Below are 21148 nucleotides of genomic sequence, written 5' to 3'. Positions count from 1 at the left end.
CAATACAGCAGTGTCCCCAAATGTGACGCATAAAACTACAAGACCATCTACTGAGCTACAGGGGATGTATATGAGAATACTCACTCATACTTACTTTTATTCAAAAGTAAGGACATGCACTTAATATTTAGTAAAGTGGAAAAACACTGTGTATCTTTCCCATGACAGAAGAAAGCACGTTAACACTACATTGAATACACTGAAGGAAGAGAAGACATTCAGTAACGGGAAGGAACTGGTACTCTTCTGTTTCGGTTAACTGATGCATATTACAATTTACATACACACATTTAATCAAATTGACAAATTTTAGTATCTACACTTAGTGAAATTAAATTATCTACTTTATCTACTATAAATTATTCCTCACAATTTGGGTACTTTTAAAAGATTCCTGTAAAACACAAAGGGCCAAACATATGAGTTAAAGATACCACTAACAAAAAAATAACAAATAAAGATGCCACTAACTTATTTAAAAGAATAAGGCAACATCTTTCCACTAATTTAGAAGAATATCTTATTTATACAAGCAAGACAGAAATGTACTAGACCTTTTTAAAATGGATGAGAATGAAAAATAAGTATCCTGAGTACATCATTAAAGACATTTCCAGTCTCAGGTCAACGAATCTCAGTGAGGGAGCTTTTCAGTTATGTCAGCCACTAAAATTAACTACTGAAATAAACTGAATTAAGAATTAAATCTTTAAGTTGTTATAATAATGAAATATTAAACTATTTTTTCAATGAAGCATAATATTACTCTGACAACAATATTATTGATGTATTACTAAAATTCTATCAAAATAATAAGATTCAAATGTTAAAATTACAATTATCTTACATGTTCTATGTTAATATAGTGTTAAACATATTTAATGCATGAATCAATAAATGATACACTATGAATGCTTCCCTGAGATTTTTACTGATAGAAAAGTACTAAGAAAAAAGTTTGAAGGCTAATACTCTAAAGATAAACTATTTTCAAAGAGTTCGTGTTCTCTGTACTTGTTTTAACTCATTCTCTTACTACTGAAATCAAAATGTGAGCCTGTATCAGTTGTGTTCAAGGAAACTAAAAATAATAGTTTTGTTAGTTTTCTCTACTTTATTCTGTTTTGTCCCACACTTGGGTTAGGACATTTAAAAGGCAAAGGAGTAAGGTAGTGAGGACAATAATTAGTGAGTTAGTGAGTAAACTAACTCCAATATGATGGAGAATGTAAAAGTACTTTCTCAATATTTAAATGATTTGCCATCTATCTTCTCTGGAAAGTGGCACTGAAATATATACAATGCCGTGTATAGAACAGATATCTAGTGGGAAGTTCCTGTATAACACAGGGAGCTAAACCAGGTCCTCTGCAACAACCTAGAGGGGTGAGACAGGTGTGGAGGGCAGAATGGAAGGTCAAGGGTGGGGGGACCTATGTATATTTATGGCTGATTCACACTGTTGTATAGCAGAAACTAATACAACATTGTAAAGGATAATTCCTTTACAATGGAATTGTAAATGGAATGTACAATGGAATGAATTGTACAATGGAATTATCCTCCAATTAAAAAGAAATTTTTAAAAAGCTATCTCCTCTGACAAAATTCACTGACGTCTACATTCTACTTTGAAAGTAAAAATAAGAGTGAAACTTGGACATATTAAAAGACACTATACATCAATTTCCTCTTACTGTCTCAGAAAACTTAAAAACAACAACAAAAAAGGAGGTAAGGAAACAAGTATTTTTTTACATTAAATATGAAATGATGACTGGTCTAATCCTTGAGAACTGAGGTTTCAAGAAGAAAAGGCATTACGAGCATGCTATACAAACCGTAGTACTGCTGCTGCTGCTAAGTCGCTTCAGTCGTGTCCGATTCTGTGCGACCCCATAGATGGCAGCCCACCAGGCTCGGCCATCCCTGGGATTCTCCAGGCAGGAACACTGGAATGGGTTGCAATTTCCTTCTCCAATGCATGAAAGTGAAAAGTGAAAGTGAAGTCGCTCAGTCCTGTCTGACTCTTTGCGACCCCATGGACTGCAGCCTACCAGGCTCCATCATCCACTGGAGTACTGGAGTGGGGTGCCACTGCCTTCTCCAAAACCGTAGTACATTTACATATAAAAATTAATAAACCTAGATGTTTAACAAACTTAACACATTCTTGAAATGAATCAGCAAACATTAGAAGCGTTCTTCTGGACACATCAGATCAGTCCCTCAGTCGTGTCTGACTCTCTGGGACCCCATGAATCACAGCACGCCAGGCCTCCCTGTCCATCACCAACTCCCGGAGTTCACCCAGAATCACGTCCCTCGAGTCAGTGATGCCATCCAGCCATCTCATCCTCTGTCGTCCCCTTCTCCTCCTGCCCCCAAGCCCTCCCAGCATCAGAGTCTTTTCCAATGAGTCAACTCTTCGCATGAGGTGGCCAAAGTACTGGAGTTTCAGCTTCAGCATCATTACTTCCAAAGAAATCCTAAGCCTGATCTCCTTCAGAATGGACTGGTTGGATCTCCTTGCAGTCCAAGGGACTCTCAAGAGTCTTCTCCAACACCACAGTTCAAAAGCATCAATTCTTCAGTGCTCAGCCTTCTTCACAGTCCAACTCTCACATCCATACATGACCAAAAGAAACACCATAGCCTTGACTAGATGGACCTTTGTTGGCAAAGTAATGTCTCTGCTTTTGAATATGCTATCTAGGTTGGTCATAACTTTCCTTCTAAGGAGTAAGTGTCTTTTAATTTCATGGCTGCAGTCACCATCTGCAGTGATTTTGGAGCCCAGAAAAATAAAGTCTGACACTGTTTCCACCGTTTCCCCATCTATTTCCCATGAAGTGATGGGACCGGAGGCCATGATCTTCATTTTCTGAATGTTGAGCTTTAAGTCAACTTTTTCACTGTCCACTTTCACTTTCATCAAGAGGCTTTTGAGTTCCTCTTCACTTTCTGCCATAAGGGTGGTGTCATCTGCATATCTGAGGTTATTGATATTTCTCCCGGCAATCTTTGACTCCAGCTTGTGCTTCTTCCAGTCCAGCGTTTCTCATGATGTACTCTGCATATAAATTAAATAAACAGGGTGACAATATACAGTCTTGACATACTCCTTTTCCTATTTGGAACCAGTCTGTTGTTCCATGTCCAGTTCTAACTGTTGCTTCCTGACCTGCATACAAATTTCTCAAGAGGCAGATCAAGTGGTCTGGTATTGCCATCTTTTTCAGAATTTCCCACAGTTTATTGTCAGCCACACAGTCAAAGGCTTTGGCATAGTCAATAAAACAGAAATAGATGTTTTTCTGGAACGCTCTTGCTCTTTCCATGATCCAGCAGATGTTGGCAATTTGATCTCTGCTTACTCTTCCTTTTCTAAAACCAGCTTGAACATCAGGAAGTTCATGGTTTGCATATTGCTGAAGCCTGGCTTGGAGAATTTTGAGCATTACTTTACTAGCGTGTGAGATGAGTGCAATTGTGCGGTAGTTTGAGCATTCTTTGGCATTGCCTTTCTTTGGGATTGGAATGAAAACGGACCTTTTCCAGTCCTGTGGCCACTGCTGAGTTTTCCAAATTTGCTGGCATATTGAGTGCAGCACTTTCACAGCATCGTCTTTCAGGATTTGGAATAGCTCAACTGGAATTCTATCACCTCCACTAGCTTTGTTCGTAGTGATGCTTTCTAAGGCCCAATTGACTTCACATTCCAGGATGTCTGGCTCTAGGTCAGTGATCACACTATCGTGATTATCTGGGTTGTGAAGATCTTTTTTGTACAGTTCTTCTGTGTATTCTTGCCAGCTCTTCTTAATATCTTCTGCTTCTGTTAGGTCCATACCATTTCTGTCCTTTATCGAGCCCATCTTTCCATGAAATGTCCCCTTGGTATCTCTGATTTTCTTGAAGAGATCTCTAGTCTTTCCCATTCTGTTGTTTTCCTCAACTTCTTTGCATTGTTCGCTGAGGAAGGCTTTCTTATCTCTTCTTGCCATTCTTTGGAACTCTGCATTCAGATGCTTATATCTTTCCTTTTCTCCTTTGCTTTTTGCTTCTCTTCTTTTCACAGCTATTTGTAAGGCCTCCCCAGACAGCCATTTTGCTTTTTTGCATTTCTTTTCTATGGGGATGGTCTTGATCCCTGTCTCCTATACAATGTCACGAACCTCATTCCATAGTTCATCAGGCACTCTTATCAGATCTAGGCCCTTCAATCTATTTCTCACTTCCAGTGTATAATCATAAGGGATTTGATTTAGGTCATACCTGAATGGTCTAGTGGTTCTCTCTACTTTCTTCAATTTAAGTCTGAATTTGGCAATAAGGAGTTCATGGTCTGAACCACAGTCAGCTCCTGTCTTGTTTTTGCTGACTGTATAGAGCTTCTCCATCTTTAGCTGCAAAGAATATAATCAATCTGCTTTCGGTGTTGACCATCTGGTGATGTCATGTATAGAGTCTTCTCTTGTGTTGTTGCAAGAGGGTGTTTGTATGACCAGTGTATTTTCTTGGCAAAACTCTATTAGTCTTTGCCCTGCTTCATTCCGTATTCCAAGGCCAAATTTGCCTGTTTTCCAGGTGTTTCTTGACTTCCTACTTAGGGCACACTAAAAAATGTATAAATTACATTTTTTAACAGAGCCTATGATTTACATGAGGGCTCCTCATATGAACACTTGCAATGCCAGAAATTCAGGTATGCATTCGTGCCAAGTGAGTAGTGCAATTATCAGACATATCCATAAAAGATCATCATCAAGTGATCAAGGGACATTCATGAAACATAAAAATCAAATGTTAAAAATCTATAGTTAGGGCCATCTGGACGATGGCTAAAATACCATATGATCATCTGACAACTATTGGAATCCTTTAGCAAAGTAAGCTTACAAATTGTCTCATTATAAATTACTGCCCAGAATAGCACAGAATAGTTTATTACCCAAGGTAGCACAGAAACAACATATGAGTTAATGTGAATATTAAGTAGAATTTTAAAATCTACACACTGCTAATATTTTCCCCACGAATTTCAGTTTTACAAATAAATTCTCTTACAAAGTAAAAAAGGGAAAATAGCACTTTAATAAATGTATATTTCATTAAGTTCTCTGATTACTTTTTGAATAATATTTTTATTTTATTTTAAACATACTTCATTAGATAAACTTCATTTTATTTTAAACCTTTCTCTATTCTACAAGAGGAAAATTTTTGAGATCTACATTTTACTCCTGAGACAATAAAATCAATTACACATTATGCATTAGTGTGTATTCTCACACTTTAGTATTTTCCTATGAAACTAAATATCTAATTAATCACAAAGGAACAGAATTTTATGCTGAATGACATGATTAAAGTCAGCAACTTCTAATATACATAAATCCACAAAAATATATTTCTTGTACTTGAATACTAATTCCATACTATAATTAGGAACATATCTGCTCAACATTCAAGCTTAATCATATTAAGGATGACTTAAGGAAATGGCAACCCACTCCATTACTCCTGCCTAAAAAATCCCATGGACAGAGGAGCTTGGTGCAGGCTACTGTCCATAGGGTTGCAAAGCGTCAGGCACGACTGAGCGACTTCACTTCACTTAAGCAGATTTAGATGAATAACTATATTGGTGTGCCCCATTTTACTTACATTCAAAAATTATTACAAAATTAGAATCCAGAGTATATCAGCACCTTCAGGAGCACCTTGTATTAGCAAAAATTAGAAATGTCCCTCCTTAAAACCATCCTACAAGTTATACTGCCTTGGATAGAATGATTTTTTAGATGAAGGAATTTCAATCTTGGAGTAAAATGTTAAACTGATAAACTAATAAAAAATATTTAGCAAAGTGTAATATCATGTTGTATTTTCTTATAAGGAGAGTATTCCTTGTATGTGAAAACCAAGGAGCTTGCCTTGAAAAAAGTATACATTTACTAATCTGTTACATTCTCTGAAGCAATGCAAGGAAACCAGTACTTATCCTGCATCAATACTTATTTGCAGAGACAATTAACTAAACTGACATATAATGATATATACTTTATCTTCTTACCTCTTTCTCAGAGTAAGCGGAAATTCTCTGTTAAATCTTATACCTGCTTATAAGATCTTATATTCTACTTTACCTGTAATCTCACTGTATAAATTATTATAAACTTTACTGTAGCTCTAATTTTTTCTTCTCTTCCACTTGCCTCACTATAACTATTGACATACCCAAGTTTCAGTACAGTCAGATTTCATGAAAGAGTGGTATACAGAGACTGTCTCTACATATTCAACTTCCATTAATTTGCTAAAAACTAAAGCTTCTCTGGCCAACAAATACTGGCCAATTAGTTTTTCACCTTCATTGTTCTTGGTAGTATTTAAGGAGTCAAATTAAAAGTCCTTCTATTATTTTAACTGTGTACTTACACAGTTGCTAAGTCGCTCAGTCGTGTCCGACTCTGTGCGACCCCATAGATGGCAGCCCACCAGGCTCCACCATCCCTGGGATTCTCCAGGCAAGAATACTGGAGTGGGTTGCCATTTCCTTCTCCAATGTATGAAAGAGAAAAGTGAAAGTGAAGTCACTCAGTCGTGTCCGACTTTTAGCGACCCCATGGACTGCAGCCTACCAGTCTCCTCCGTCCATGGGATTTTCCAGGCAAGAGTACTGGAGTGGGGTGCCATACATGTAAGATGAAAATGGCTAGTATTTTTTAAAGAGCTATCATTTATGAAGGACACTGTTTTTTAAAGTTTTCATCTCCATTACAGACATCAGACAATTTCATCAAGAGTTCCAAATTAATGTTCATAACATTTCTAAAACAAAGGATAGACAGATGTCATAACTTTGAATGGTTTCTTTGTTTTGAAGAATACACAGATTCTCTAGAAGATTATTTAGAATTCTGTGATAATATCTTCATGAGAAACATGCTTTTATTCTGACTTGGCCTGCCCTACGTGCCTATCTCACTGCAATTGAGCTGTTCTGCTGTCAACACATCTCCAGCCATCAAGTACATGTTCCCCCTGCAGCCAACTACTTAAGTCAGTTTCACTGAGACTGGAAAAGGATGTGTGCTTCTTGATAAATAATTAAAAAGCAAAATCAAACCCAGTGCAGTATCACCAAACCTTGGTGTTCACGTGCCAGAACTGCTACATAATGTGTATGCTGTGTGTGCGCTAAGTCGCTTCAGTCGTATCTGACTCTTTGTGACCAAATGGACTATCTGCCAGGCTCCTCTGTCCATGGGATTCCCCAGGCAAGGATACAGGAGGGGGTTGTCACTTCCTTCTCCATGGGATCTCCCTTACCCAAGAATCGAACCTGCATTTCTTGTGTCTCCTGTGTTGGCAGGTGGGTTCTTTACCACTAGCACTACCTGGAAAGCCCTCATAACTTGGGGATGAACTTAAGACCAACTTTGGACCTTAGGTTGCAAATACAAAAACAAAAAGATTACTTTAATAAGAATTCAGGCATAACAGAGCTACTTGTAAAATTCAGTTAAATAATTAAAATGTGCATTTCACAACACTGTGAATCAACATTCTCCTCAACATATGATGGGGTTATGTCCTGATAAACCCATCATAAAGTGAAAATATCTTAAGTTGAAAATGCATTTAATATACCTAACCTACTGAACTTCAGAGCTTAGCCTAGCCTATCTTAAATGTGCCCCAAAGACTTGTATTAGCCTACAGTTAGGAAAAATTATCTAACACAGAGCCTATTTTATTCTAAACTGTTGAATATCTCATGTAACTTATTAAATAGTGTACTGAGAGTAAAAACCAAAATAGTTGTATGGCTGTGAGTCTATTGGTTCTTTACTCTGGCGGTTAGAGAGCTGACTGAAAGGTGTGGCTTACTACCACTGCCCAGTATTACCAGAGTATTCTACCTCACATTGCTAGTCTCGAAAAAGATCAAAATTCAGATTCAAAGTACAGCTTCTACGTAATGCATATGGCTTTCACAGTATCATAAAGTTGAAAAACCTTAAGTCAAAAACTATTGTGAGTAGGGTACCGTCTCTGTACTTAACACAACTAAACTGTACACTTAAAAAGGTTAATATTAAGATGGTAAAAGTAACACAAAAACAATAAGAAAAAAGGTTTGTAAAAGTATACGAAAAACTTAACAAATTCGTTACAGCTTATGATACAATGTAAATAACAATTAAAATAGTGGTAACTACATTTAAAAGTAGGTACACATTTTTTTGGGCTCCACAACCACTGTAGATGGTGACTGCAGCCATGAAATTAAAAGACGCTTACTCCTTGGAAGGAAAGTTATGACCAACCTAGATAGCATATTGAAAAGCAGAGACATTACTTTGTCAACAAAGGTCCGTCTAGTCAAGGCTATGGTTTTTCCAGTGATCATGTATGTACGTGAGAGTTGGACTGTGAAGAAAGCTGAGCGCCAAAGAATTGATGCTTTTGAACTGTGGTGTTTGAGAAGACTTGAGAGTCCCTTGGACTGCAAGGAGATCCAACTGGTCCATCCTAAAGGAGATCAGTCCTGGGTGTTCATTGGAAGGACTGATGCTGAAGCTGAAACTCCAGTACTTTGGCCACCTAATGTGAAGAGCTGACTCACTGGAAAAGACTCTGATGCTGGGGAGGGATTGGGGGCAGGAGGAGAAGGGGACAACAGAGGATGAGATGGCTGGATGCCATCACCGACTCGATGGACCTGAGTTTGAGTGAACTCCGGGAGTTGGTGATGGACAGGGAGGCCTGGCGTGCTGCGATTCATGGGGTCGCAAAGAGTCGGACACGACTGAGCAATTGAACTGACTGACTGACACATTTAAAGGACTCAATTTTTTAATTAAAAGCAATATAAGAATTGTCTACTCTAATTTACAATAAAATAGAAAAGTATTGTTATTTTTATTTTGTATTGGGATATAGCCAGTTTAAAATGTTGAGATAGTTTCAGGTGAACAGCAAAAGGAATCAGCCATACATATACATGTATCCAATCTCCCCCACCCTCCCCCATCCAGGCTGCTACATAAGACTGAGCAGAGTGTCATGTGCTATATCCTAGGGCCTTGTTGGTTATCCATTTTACATAGCAGTGTGCACGTGTCCATTCCAAACTCCGTTAATATCCCTTCCCCCAACCCTCCCCGGAGCAAACGTAAGTTTATTCTCTAAGTCTATGAGTCTCTTTCTAGAAAACAGAAAAATTTGAAACATAATTCTAAGCAAAGAAAATGATTAACAGAGCACTCAACCAAAACGAGAATATCAACAAGGTTTCCAGAGAACCAAAAATGGTGGGCATCTAAAGAGCACGATACATTGGTCATAAAGTAGAAAGGTTATATCCAGAGCTTTTTACCACCTATACATGCCCACAGTTCATAAACAAGGCAAGCCCAGGCATTAGTGTGATAACTGCTAATTGTATGGCTTCCCAGGTGGCATAGTCGTAAAGAATCTGCCTGCCAATGCAAGAGATGTTGGGTTTGATCCCTGGGTCAGGAAGATTACCTGCAGCAGAAATACCAACCCACTCTGGTATTCCTGCCTAGAAAAAATTTCATGGACACAGAAAGTTAGTGGGCTATAGTCCATGAAGTGGGAGAGTCAGATTTGACTAAACCACACATATGCACACACACAATTTTTATGCTAGCTTGAGTAGCTGGAAATACAGACATCATTAACTACAATGATACAAGGATATGGAAATAAAGGGTTCCAGAGATGAGGGAACACTAAAGACAGTAAATGCAAATATCCATATCCACAACTCAAATGCAAAGAACCACAACTAAAATGCAAAAGTTCGTATTTATAATTTGAAATAAAGAATATTGTATTTGGTTGATCACACGGTAGTTTTATTTTTAGGCTTTCAGGGGCGCTCCATACAGTACTCTTGCCTGGAAAATCCCATGGATGGAGGAGCTTGGTGGGCTGCATTCCATAGGGTCGCTGAGAGTCAGACATGACTGAGCGACTTCACTTTCACTTTTCACTTTCATGCACTGGAGAAGGAAATGGCAACCCACTCCAGTGTTCTTGCCTGGAGAAAATAAGGGACGGGGGAGCCTGGTGGGCTGCCGTCTATGGGGTCGCACAGAGTCGGACGTGACCGAAGTGACTTAGCAGCATACTGTTCTCCATGGTGGCTGCAACAATTTACATTCCTACCAACAGAGTAGGAGGGATCCCTTTTCTCCAGCCCCTCCTCAGGATGTTACTGCGTTGTAGACTTTTTCAAGGTGGCCAATCTGACCAGTGTGAGGTAATATCATATGATCCAGTAATCCCACTCTTTGGCATATATCCAGGGCACAATTCAAAAAGATAATGCACTCCAATGTTCACTGCAGCATGTTTATAATAGCCAAGACATGAGAGCAATCTAAACGTCTACTGACAGAAAAATGGATAAAGAAGATGTAGTACATACTTACAATGGAATATCAGCCATAAGAAAGAAGAAAATAATGCCATTTGCAGCAAGGCAGATGGACCTGGAGATGATCATCGTTAGTGTTAAGAAAGACAGGGAAAGACAAATATTGTATGATTTCACTCATATGTGGAATGAAACAGAATTTTTAAAAAATGAGATAAATGGATTCATTTATAAAACAGAAATAGACTCACAGATTTTGAAAACAAGTTTATGCCTCCGCAAAGGGGCAACGTGTGGGAAGAGGATAAACTAGGAGTTTAGGATTAACACACATAATAGACCCCCACAAGGACCTGCTATATATAGCACACGGAATTGTAATCAATATTCTGTAAATAACCTGTATGGTAAAAGAGTCTGAAAAAGAATGATTATATGTATACGTATAATTGAATCACTATTTAGTACATCAGAAACTAACGTCTGAAACTAACACTGTAAATCAGTTATGCTCCAATAAAAATTTTAAAATACATTAAAAATTTTTTTTAAAGAATAATGTGTTGTTTATGTTTTCAGACTCTAAAAAGTAATTACTGATGAGAGATTATGATCAAGGTTTTTCTTAAAATATTAATTTCTTGTAATTAAATGGGAAAGTGTAAGAAAGCAAAAATGGGGCTTCCCAGGTGGCGCCAGTGGTAAAAGAACATGCCTGCCAGTGCAGAGGACTTCAGAGACACAGGTTCAATCCCTGGGTTGGGAAAGATCCCCTGGAGAAGGGCATGGCAACCACTCCAGTAATCTTGCCTGAAGAATCCCATGGACAGAGAAGCCTGGTGGGCTACAGTCCACAGGATGGCAAAGAGTCAGATACAACTGAAGCAGCTTAGCACCCACAAGAGAGCAAAATAAACTTCAGATATTAATACCATTCATGAATTGATAGACAACTGATGAAATGTGAATTTATCTATAAAACTTCTCCATGCACAGTAAATATTTTCTATATAGTTCTATGTCATGCAATTTCATATAAATAAGTATTTTCTATCATCTTTACTCATCCTTAACAATTACTTTAATTATTATGTGGCTTAAAGAACTGGACTAAATATAGTAAAGCAGGAGATTAATATGCATATAAAATTAAACTTATCAATTGATACTTAATGGACATTTACTAACAGCTGATATTTATAAACCGTTATGTAAATTACCAGATCAAGCGATTTAAAGTATAAAACTTAGCATGGTATTCAAAGGAAATGTCTAATTTTATATTAAAAAATCAATTCAAGTTACAGACCATCTTCCTATGATACAAAAAATAAGCATAGTCATTTTTTATCAATTGGTAAAGAAAGTCTCAACAGAGCAAAAGGCCTGTGAATACTGATAGGAGAAGTCGAATGATTCCATAAAATAAATATAACATACTATTTTAAGAAACAGAACACAAAGTAATAGATACGAATAAACTCCACAAAAATGTATGTTAGTATTTTTACTGTTGTTGTTTATAAATATGGTAAGGAAACTAACTTTTCGTATAAACAAACACTAGCGTGAACCTTCTTGTGTATACCATCATATTTTAAATTCACCAAGGGCAGCGATAATGTCTTATTAATATTTCTACCCTCAAAATTACTTACAACAGGGTCTGGCCCATTATAAATACTCAATAAGTGTTTTTTTATTATTAAAAATATAAAATCTTTTTTATATGGTCAGGGATATATGAGTTACATGGAATAAAGCTGAATATCTAAAGGATAATATTAGAAATTTAAAACACTACTTGAAATCACCAAGTGGGTTTTTTAAATTACATAAAAGGAAATAAAAGATAATGTTTTATGGAAGAATATTTATGCTTTATATTTGCATAGCTCATATAGCTAACAAAGTAAGCAAAGGGGGAGGAAAGAGGATTGAGATGTAGGGTGGACTGCAAGGATTCATTTTAAGAAGAAACATATTACTGGGAGATGATTCTCCAAGGGTCTCTTGTTTTTGCCTGTTTTACAAGTAGAGGCAGAGAGTATCTTTGTTTCCAGTGCTATTTTCAAGGATATCTGCACAGTGTACAGCTTTAGAAAACAAACATATTGTCTTTCACCTGAGCAAACAGCAGATTTGCTTACAATCCTACAAGATGCATATGCAGCCGTCCTCCCCCAGAGAAAATGCAGGCATAGCTTTTACCCATTTAAAGCTTAAGGTTTCCTTCCTGTAACATAATCCACTTTATACAGGTATCACTTACCCTCTTTGTGCCAACCTGGGGGAATAACGCTTAGGGCAGGGACACACACACAAATGCTAATATTTTGGTAAAACTGTTAATGCTATAGATAATAAAGTCTTTTGTCTCTATTCCAGGAGTCTTGTGTCTTTGGTCAGCATTCATGAAAATATGGCCTGGATAACTCCTTAGCTAGGAGGGAAGGTGAAATCACAGATCCTTTAGAGTTTTGACACATACCTGTTACAGTTTTTGTTTTTACAGGGCTGCTGGCATACTCAGATGCCTGATATGACTGTTGCTTTGCCAAGGGTGCACTTCCAACAGACACCTCATCCTCTTTCCTTCTGCTAATTGGCATAACAAGAGGAACAGCAATTACAGGCTGTTAAAGAGAGTCAAATGAAAAACTGAATTATTTACTATTTCTTAAGTATAAACATAGCATCACTGAAGAAAGTCCTTCACAAGTTGGGGTTAATGCTTTACTATTCAGTATTATTTTTTTAATCAATAACCACCCATAATCTCCACCTTCAGAGATAACCATCATTAGCATTTTCCCCTCCATGTCCACATATTTTGTTTTCAACTGAAGTATAATTGAGGTACATTTTATTTTACTTTATGTGCACAAGACAGTGAGTTAATATTTCTGTACATTACAAAATGATCATCATGATATGTCTAGTTATCATCTGTCACCATACAAAGATACTCTGACATAATGGACTATATACTCCATGCTATATACATGGGGTTTTATTATTTTAAATCAATCAATCAATCACTCTTGCCCTCCCTTTTCATCACTGTCTCTCTCACATATACCCACAGGGACACTTCACAATTTCAATTCTCAATCAGAATTCTGCACAAAAACCAAGAGCACTTGGAAATAATTAAAATTTAATGTAAATTTTAGTAAATAGTATAAAGATAACATGGCAGAAGCAAATTGAAACTAAAATTAACTTTGAAAATTATGATCACTAGAAAATGAAAAGTTATCCTTATAAAATCATATTCAGGGAAATACTTCTATAAACTGATTATGTCCACTATTAATAAAGACAGCCCAACTTTGGGGAGAATTGCTAAAAATCTCTATATTTTGTCTTACAAAGTGATATCCACAGCATATTTAGAAAGCACAGAAAAACATCTATAGTTAGAGAAAGCTGGAAAACATTATGATCTTTATTGAATGCCTGAGTGCTGATCTCGACAATAAAGCAGCTGTTTCATCTTTATTCACTGAAATAAAGTCTGATGTTACTGCTGATGACGCCCAATACAATCTTGTCAGATTTTTGGCAAAAAAAAAAAAAGGTATTTTTAAGTTTGCTGTAGGATCAAAGATCAACGTTGAACTGAGTGGAAAACAATCATCAAATGTTGGGTTTCAGCCACAAATTGAGAAGGAAATTGCAGTTTGGGAAACAACAGATGATAACTGTGATACAGCTGCATCAGATGATGAATCTGGAGAGGGCTGTTAGGCAGCAGTGTGATCTAATGTTACGCTGTTACATCCACACTTTTACAGATCCAACGTCAAGCTTCACCAACTTGATGATTATTTAATATTGCTTAAATTATAAATTAATATTTCAATGAGAACATATGCACATTATATAACCATATGATATAATAGGAAAAAGCCAAATCATGTTACAAACTATTACTTTGATTAAAAGGACAAGACAACTGATAAACACAAAATGAAAAAATTACATGCATTGTGGGAAACATCACAACACAGAATATCTACTTTCCTGTTAAGTATTTAGTCAAACTGATAATATTTATACAAATCTAAATAGGAGATAGTATTTAACACCTAGATAAGAAATAGTGAGTCAAAATGTATTGATCTATAAAATAAGGGGGTGGAGATGTCTACTAGAAAATCTCTTTATGCTCTAACATTTAGTGATTTCATAATCCTTTGAATTTCCTGGCCATCATTTATAAGCATGGAATATGATGAAACACTCTAAGAAGTTACAATCAAGTTTAGAATCAAAATTAGTATATGAGAAAAATTATGTGCTATATAGTGTGATATTTAACTCATGCACAATAGTTGAAGATAAGACTAATGGAAGCTATGGTATTGTAAATACCGAACAACAACAACAAAATCTTTTATGTTCGTGGTTGAGACTCTGGGTGCAAGCTTCCCTGATGGCTCAGTGGTAAAGAATTTGCCTGCCAATGTGAGAGACAGACAGGGTTCAACAGATTACATATAGTATATAAAATATGTAAAATATAATATATATATATTTATATATGTGCAGGGTAGATTGGGACAAATATAAGTACTTTCATTTTGCATATGTCCTTAGGAAGTTGATTTTTATACTAAATATAATTTTGAGACTTCCATACTAAAAGCTATTTAATAAATTTTAACAATAAAATAATACATTATGTGAACGTGCCATGCTTTATTTACCTACTGCATTAGAGACAGTCATTTAGGTTGTCTCCAGTTTTACACCATTGCAAACAATCATGCAGTAAGAGGCTTATACATGACTTCACTCGCTCATATAAATGTCACTAGAAGAACACAGCTCTAACAAAAAGTGGAATTTGGGGGTTATAGGGTACAGTCATGGGTAATTTTATTAGCTACTGCTAGATTTATTAATTTTCACTCACAAGAGTAGCAAATGAATTCATCCATTTTCTACATTTTCACTAGTTCTGAAGTTATTGAAACTGAACAATAAGATCACAGGGTTCAGCTATACTATTCTCTCAATTCTCCATGTGAAAGAAAATGTAAGACTAAAATACTAGATTAAAAGCATTTTAAAAAGTATATTTTTGAGATATGCTAAACTGTAGCAAAATAGTAATACTATAAAGTGTTGATGAAAACAGACTGTACACCAATTCTGGACTCAAACTGGCAGTATAACAAAAGCATTAAAATATGCTAAACCACATGCCTGAAACTACTACACTTCTAAAAATATATTCTAAGTGAATAATTAAAGAAAAATGCAAATATAGAAATGTTTATCTCAATATTATTTGCATGTGTGAATGAGGACTGGATATTTGTAGTTTTAAATGAAATGCAATTGCATTGAAATTAGAATACATATACATATATATATATATATGAGTGAAAGTCGCTCAGTTGTGTCCAACTCTTTGCGACCCCATGGACTATGTGGCCTGCCAGGCTCCATCATCCATGGAATTCTCCAGGCCAGGATACTGCAGTAGGTAGCCGTTCCCTTCTCCAGGGGATCTTCCCAACCCAGGGATCAAACCCAGGTCTCAAAGAATTGCAGGCGAATTCTTTACCAAATGAGCCAGGGAATATTTAACTAAAATCTATTTATAAAACACAGTAATAAAAATAAATATCTTTGAAGGTGCTTGGTATCAAACAAACATTAGTTTACTTAGGCTGCTAGAACAATAACTGGCAATCCATGAAATGGAGATAATCACATCAGTTATAAGATAACCAATGAAAAATTTATAATTCAATGAAATATTATTCAGACCTAAAACAGAAGAGTCTTGATATTTGTGACAACAGGGATGGACCCTGAGGCCATTTTGCTAAGTCAGATAAAGAAAGGCAAATAACCACATTTATATGTGGAATCTAAACAAAATAAAACAAAACAATACAAAAAAAACCCCAACACATCAAATTCATACATACAGAAAAGAGAAGGCGATTGCCAGAGACAGAGGGGTTGGGGAGAAGGGGGTATAATGAGTAAAGGCAGTCCACAGTACTAACTTTCAGTTAAAAAACATCATGAATAATATCAGGACTACAGTTAATGCGTGTGTGTGTGTGCGCGCGCACATGCGCGTGCACACTAACGACTCATTCATGTCACCTCCTTGCAACCCCATGAACTGCAGCTTGCTAGGCTCCAATGTCCATGGAATTCTCCAGGCAAGAATACTTGAGGGGTTGCCATTTCCTTCTCCAGAGTTAATGATATGCATTGCATATTTGCAAGTTAAATCTTCAATGTGCAAGAGTAAATCTTCTCATCACAAGGGAAAAAAATGTTAACTATGTGTGGTGATGGATGTTAACTACACACACAGTGGTGATCATTTTGTAATATACGCAAATAATGAATTATGTTGCTATCTGAAATTAATATAATGTTATATGTCAATTGTACCTCAGTAAGAAAAACGTTTACAAATTTTTCTCAAATCATCCCTGTCATTATTCTTAATTTCTCCATTACCCATATTTTTTATTTTGTTAAACTTTCTAAAATCCAAGTCTATATTAGTTTCCTATACTTCATCTGAACCCTTCAGGATAAAGTTTTACCATTACAAATATAACATTTAAACGTCTGGTTTACAAATAAACCAAACATTTACCATTAAAATGAAATATTTTATGAATTGGCTTTCAATTTCTGCTACTCTCTATAAGAACACCTGGCTCATGCCTGGAAACACTGAAGGCTCCTTTCTTGCCAAGTTACTCCATGTTCTTTGCCTCTGCTGATAAACTTTAGTTGAGAATGATCTTTTTCTGGCTTGCTCTTATGATACTCATCTCAATTGTCAATTTCCTCTTTTAACACCCACCCTTCAACCGATATGTTGCTTTTATATTTGCATATTCTCCAGTAAATACATCTAACACAGCAATTATACTCAGCACTTTGTGTGGATCTGGAACCTGAGAATACAAAGGGCTATTACACCAAGGGACATATGTATCCTGGATTTTTATATCTATAGGGGAGGGAGGGCCAGAACCAATTCTCTATGGATACAAGGGAGGTACTAAGAAGGGGGTTACTGCTATATCTCTTCATATTCTTAAATACACTAAATACCTCTAGAGGAAGGAATATTCTCAGCCATGAGTTTCATTTCTGTAGCCCCAGTACCCAGTATATTGGACTCAATTCTGTAACTACCTGATAAAAGGAGGAGCTTCTCCGGTGGCTCACATGGTAAAGAATCTGCCTGCAATGCAGGAGATGTGGGTTTGATCCCTGGGTTGAAAAGATGCTCTGGAGAAGCGAATGGCTACCCACTCCATTATTCTTACCAGGAGAATCCCATGGACGAGGAGCCTGGTGGGCTACAGTCCATGGAGTCACAAAGAGGTGGACACGATTGAGTACTAACACCTTGATTTTTCACTTTGATAAAAGGAAGCATGAAATGGGAGAGGGATGGTAGAAGTTTCAAATGAAATTAGGACAAAATGAAAAGAAAAAAAAACTTAAAAAAATGCTTCTTGAGACATAGATTGCACATTTTTAGTTCAGCTTTTATATTCTTATGTAAATATGAAATTATACATTTTTTCCTATCAGCTAGCTTTAAGTTTCTTCAGAAAAAAATACAAAGCTACTCCAAGTAGAGTATTACAAAACTTCAAATAAGTCAGTGGGAAAATACAATTCAATACCACGTAAATTTGGCCTCAAAAATTCTTCAGTTTAGTTCAGTCGCTCAGTCGCGTCCAACTCTTTGCAACCCCATGATTCGCAGCATGCCAGGCCTCCCTGTCCATCACCAACTCCCGGAGTTCACCCAGAAGCACATCCATCGAGTCAGTGATACCATCCAGCCATTTCATCCTGTGTCGTCCCCTTCTCCTCCTGCCCCCAATCCCTCCCAGCATCAGAGTCTTTTCCAATGAGTCAGCCCTTCACATGAGGTGGCCAAAGTACTGGACTTTCAGCTTTAGCATCATTCTTTCCAAAGAAATCCCAGGCCTGATCTCCTTCAGAATGGACTGGTTGGATCTCCTTGCAGTCCAAGGGACTCTCAAGAGTCTTCTCCAACACCACAGTTCAGAAGCATCAATTCTTCGGCACTCAGCCTTCTTCACAGTCCAACTCTCACATCCATACATGTCCACAGGAAAAACCATAGCCTTGACTAGATGGACCTTTGTTGGCAAAGTAATGTCTCTGCTTTTGAATATGCTATCTAGGTTGGTCATAACTTTCCTTCCAAGGAGTAAGGGTCTTTTAATTTCATGGCTGCAATCACCATCTGTAGTGATTTCGGAGCCCAGAAAAATAAACTCTGACACTGTTTCCTCATCTATTTCCCATGAAGTGATGGGACCGGATGCCATGGTCTTCGTTTTCTGAATGTTGAGCTTTAAGCCAACTTTTTCACTCTCCACTTTCACTTTCATCAAGCGGCTTTTTAGTTCCTCTTCACTTTCTGCCATAAGGGTGGTGTCATCTGCATATCTGAGGTTATTGATATTTCTTCCGGCAATCTTGATTCCAGCTTGTGTTTCTTCCAGCCCAGCGTTTCCCATGATGTACTCTGCATGTAAGTTAAATAAGCAGGGGGACAATATACAGCCTTGACATACTCCTCTTCCTTTTTTGGAACCAGTCTGTTGTTCCATGTCCAGTTCTAACTGTTGCTTCCTGACCTGCATACAGATTTCTCAGGAGGCAGGTCAGGTGGTCTGGTATTCCCATCTCTTTCAGAATTTTCCACAGTTTATTGTGATCCACACAGTCAAAGGCTTTGGCATAGTCAATAAAGCAGAAATAGATGTTTTTATGGAACTCTCTTATCTCAATAATAAGCATCAGTTTATTCATCTTTAAAATGGGAATGATAAAACCCACCTGTCAGAATTATACTTAATATAACATACAGAGCTACATTTAAGTATTCTGGGGACCATAATTAGCCCCTCTCAATCCAGGGATCAAACTTGGGTCTCCTGCACTGCAGACAGATTCTTTACCATCTGAGCCACCAAGGAAGCCTAACTTTGTAATTTAGACACCTTTTAAATAAACTCATACTGCAAGTCTTTCACACCAACCATACCAACACTAGGGTTAAGCACACTCAATACATGTTTGTTGAAAAAAAATCTACAGATGAAGAAAGAAATACAGAGACGATGAAAATGAAAGCTAACACTTCGTGAACAATTCTTATGTACCCGAGAACATATATATACTCTGAGAAAAAATATGTAGGCACTATGAGGGAAACTAAGTCAGTAAAATAGGCCTATCTAACCTGTTCTCTCTAAAGTATCTCCTTTACAAGCAATTGTAGAGCAAGTCCCTTTAACATTCAAGCAAGTGTATTTTGAGCTATAATTTCTTCTATAGAAATTAAAGAGCCAAATTACTTGAAACAGATAGAGTAGGGGACAGAAGAATTCTGGTACCTCCATAAACAAATCAAGCTAAGAAATATATAACTTTATTAAATAAGAAAAAGGTATTTAGAGAATTATAAAAACTTCTCACCTGCTGCATATGTTTACTGCTTCGCTTCTGAGGTTGATAAATGAGCCAGGTGTATAAGATAGGGTCAATATTAACTGCTAGTCCTTGGACATTACAAAGGAGTACGGCACCTAAAATGCAAGATTTTTAAATTATTCCTCCTAAAAACAATAAGCTTGATATCATTTTACACCTATTGCAGATAGCCATAATAAAAAGAGAAACAACAATAAGTGTTGCAAAGGATGTGGAGGAATTATACCTCCATACATAGTTGGTGGGAACAAAAAATAGTGCAGACCATTTGGAAAGCAGATTGGTATTTCCTCAAAAAGCAAAATAAACAGTTACTGTGTGTGTGTGTGTGATAGTCGCTGAATCCTGTCTCTTTGTGACCCCATGGACTGTAGCTCACCAGGCTCCTCTGTCCATGGAATTCTCCAGGCAAGAATACTGAAGTGGGTCGCCATTCCCTTCTCCAGGGGATCTTCCCAAATCAGGGATAGAACCTGGGTCTCTTGCATTACAGGCATATTCTTTAAAATCTAATCTACCCACAGAAGCCCATAAAGTTACAATACGACCCAACAATCATATTCCTCGGTATATCAACAGAACTAATCAAATATCCATGAAAAACCTGTCCACAAATTTTCATAGCCACATTATTCACAACAGCCAAAAAATGGGAAAACATGAATGTCTAAGAATCGCTGAATGGATAAACAAAATGTAGTAGAACCACAGAATGGAAAACTATTTAACCACAAAATGGAATGAAGTACTGATACATGTTATAACATGAATAAGCCCTGAAAACATGCTAAGTGAAATAAGCCAGTAACAAAAAGTCACATATTACACAACTGCGCTTACATGAAATGACCAGAACAGGGAAAACCATAAAAGAAAAAGTATATCAATGCATGCCAGGGCTAGGGGAGAAAACAAAGGGAAACAAATGCTAATAGAAAGGTGGTTCCCTGGAGAGTGATGAAAACATTCTAATCAGAAAATGGTGATTGCTGCACAACTTGCAAATACACCAAAAACCACTAAATTATGTACTTTAAAATAATGCGCTTTATGGAATGTGAATTATAGCTTATTAACTGTGTATTTGTCATTAAAAATATAATAAACTATTTTATCACAGTTTTTTATTATAAAATCATAAACTATTTTCTAGGGAAACAGCAGTGTCTGTATTGGCCATGAGAA

General features: G+C 36.8%; 1 protein-coding gene across 9 annotated transcripts in view; it reads right to left on the bottom strand.

The window, feature by feature from the left end:
- VPS13B (vacuolar protein sorting 13 homolog B) overlaps positions 1-21148 on the bottom strand; it is an 805186-nt gene that overhangs the window by 458582 nt on the left and 325456 nt on the right. For all 9 annotated transcript variants that reach the window (XM_070383034.1, XM_070383027.1, XM_070383026.1 and 6 more), the window contains exons 20-21: positions 19949-20058; positions 12912-13056 (exon numbers count right to left, since the gene is read on the bottom strand). In XM_070383034.1, the coding sequence (XP_070239135.1) occupies positions 12912-13056; positions 19949-20058 (255 nt within the window). The remainder of the gene's footprint in view (positions 1-12911; positions 13057-19948; positions 20059-21148) is intronic.

Source organism: Bos mutus, chromosome 14, assembly GCF_027580195.1.
Source record: "Bos mutus isolate GX-2022 chromosome 14, NWIPB_WYAK_1.1, whole genome shotgun sequence".
Taxonomy (NCBI): domain Eukaryota; kingdom Metazoa; phylum Chordata; class Mammalia; order Artiodactyla; family Bovidae; genus Bos; species Bos mutus.
Note: the sequence above shows the minus strand (reverse complement) of the source record. Positions and strands in the feature narration are given on the sequence as shown.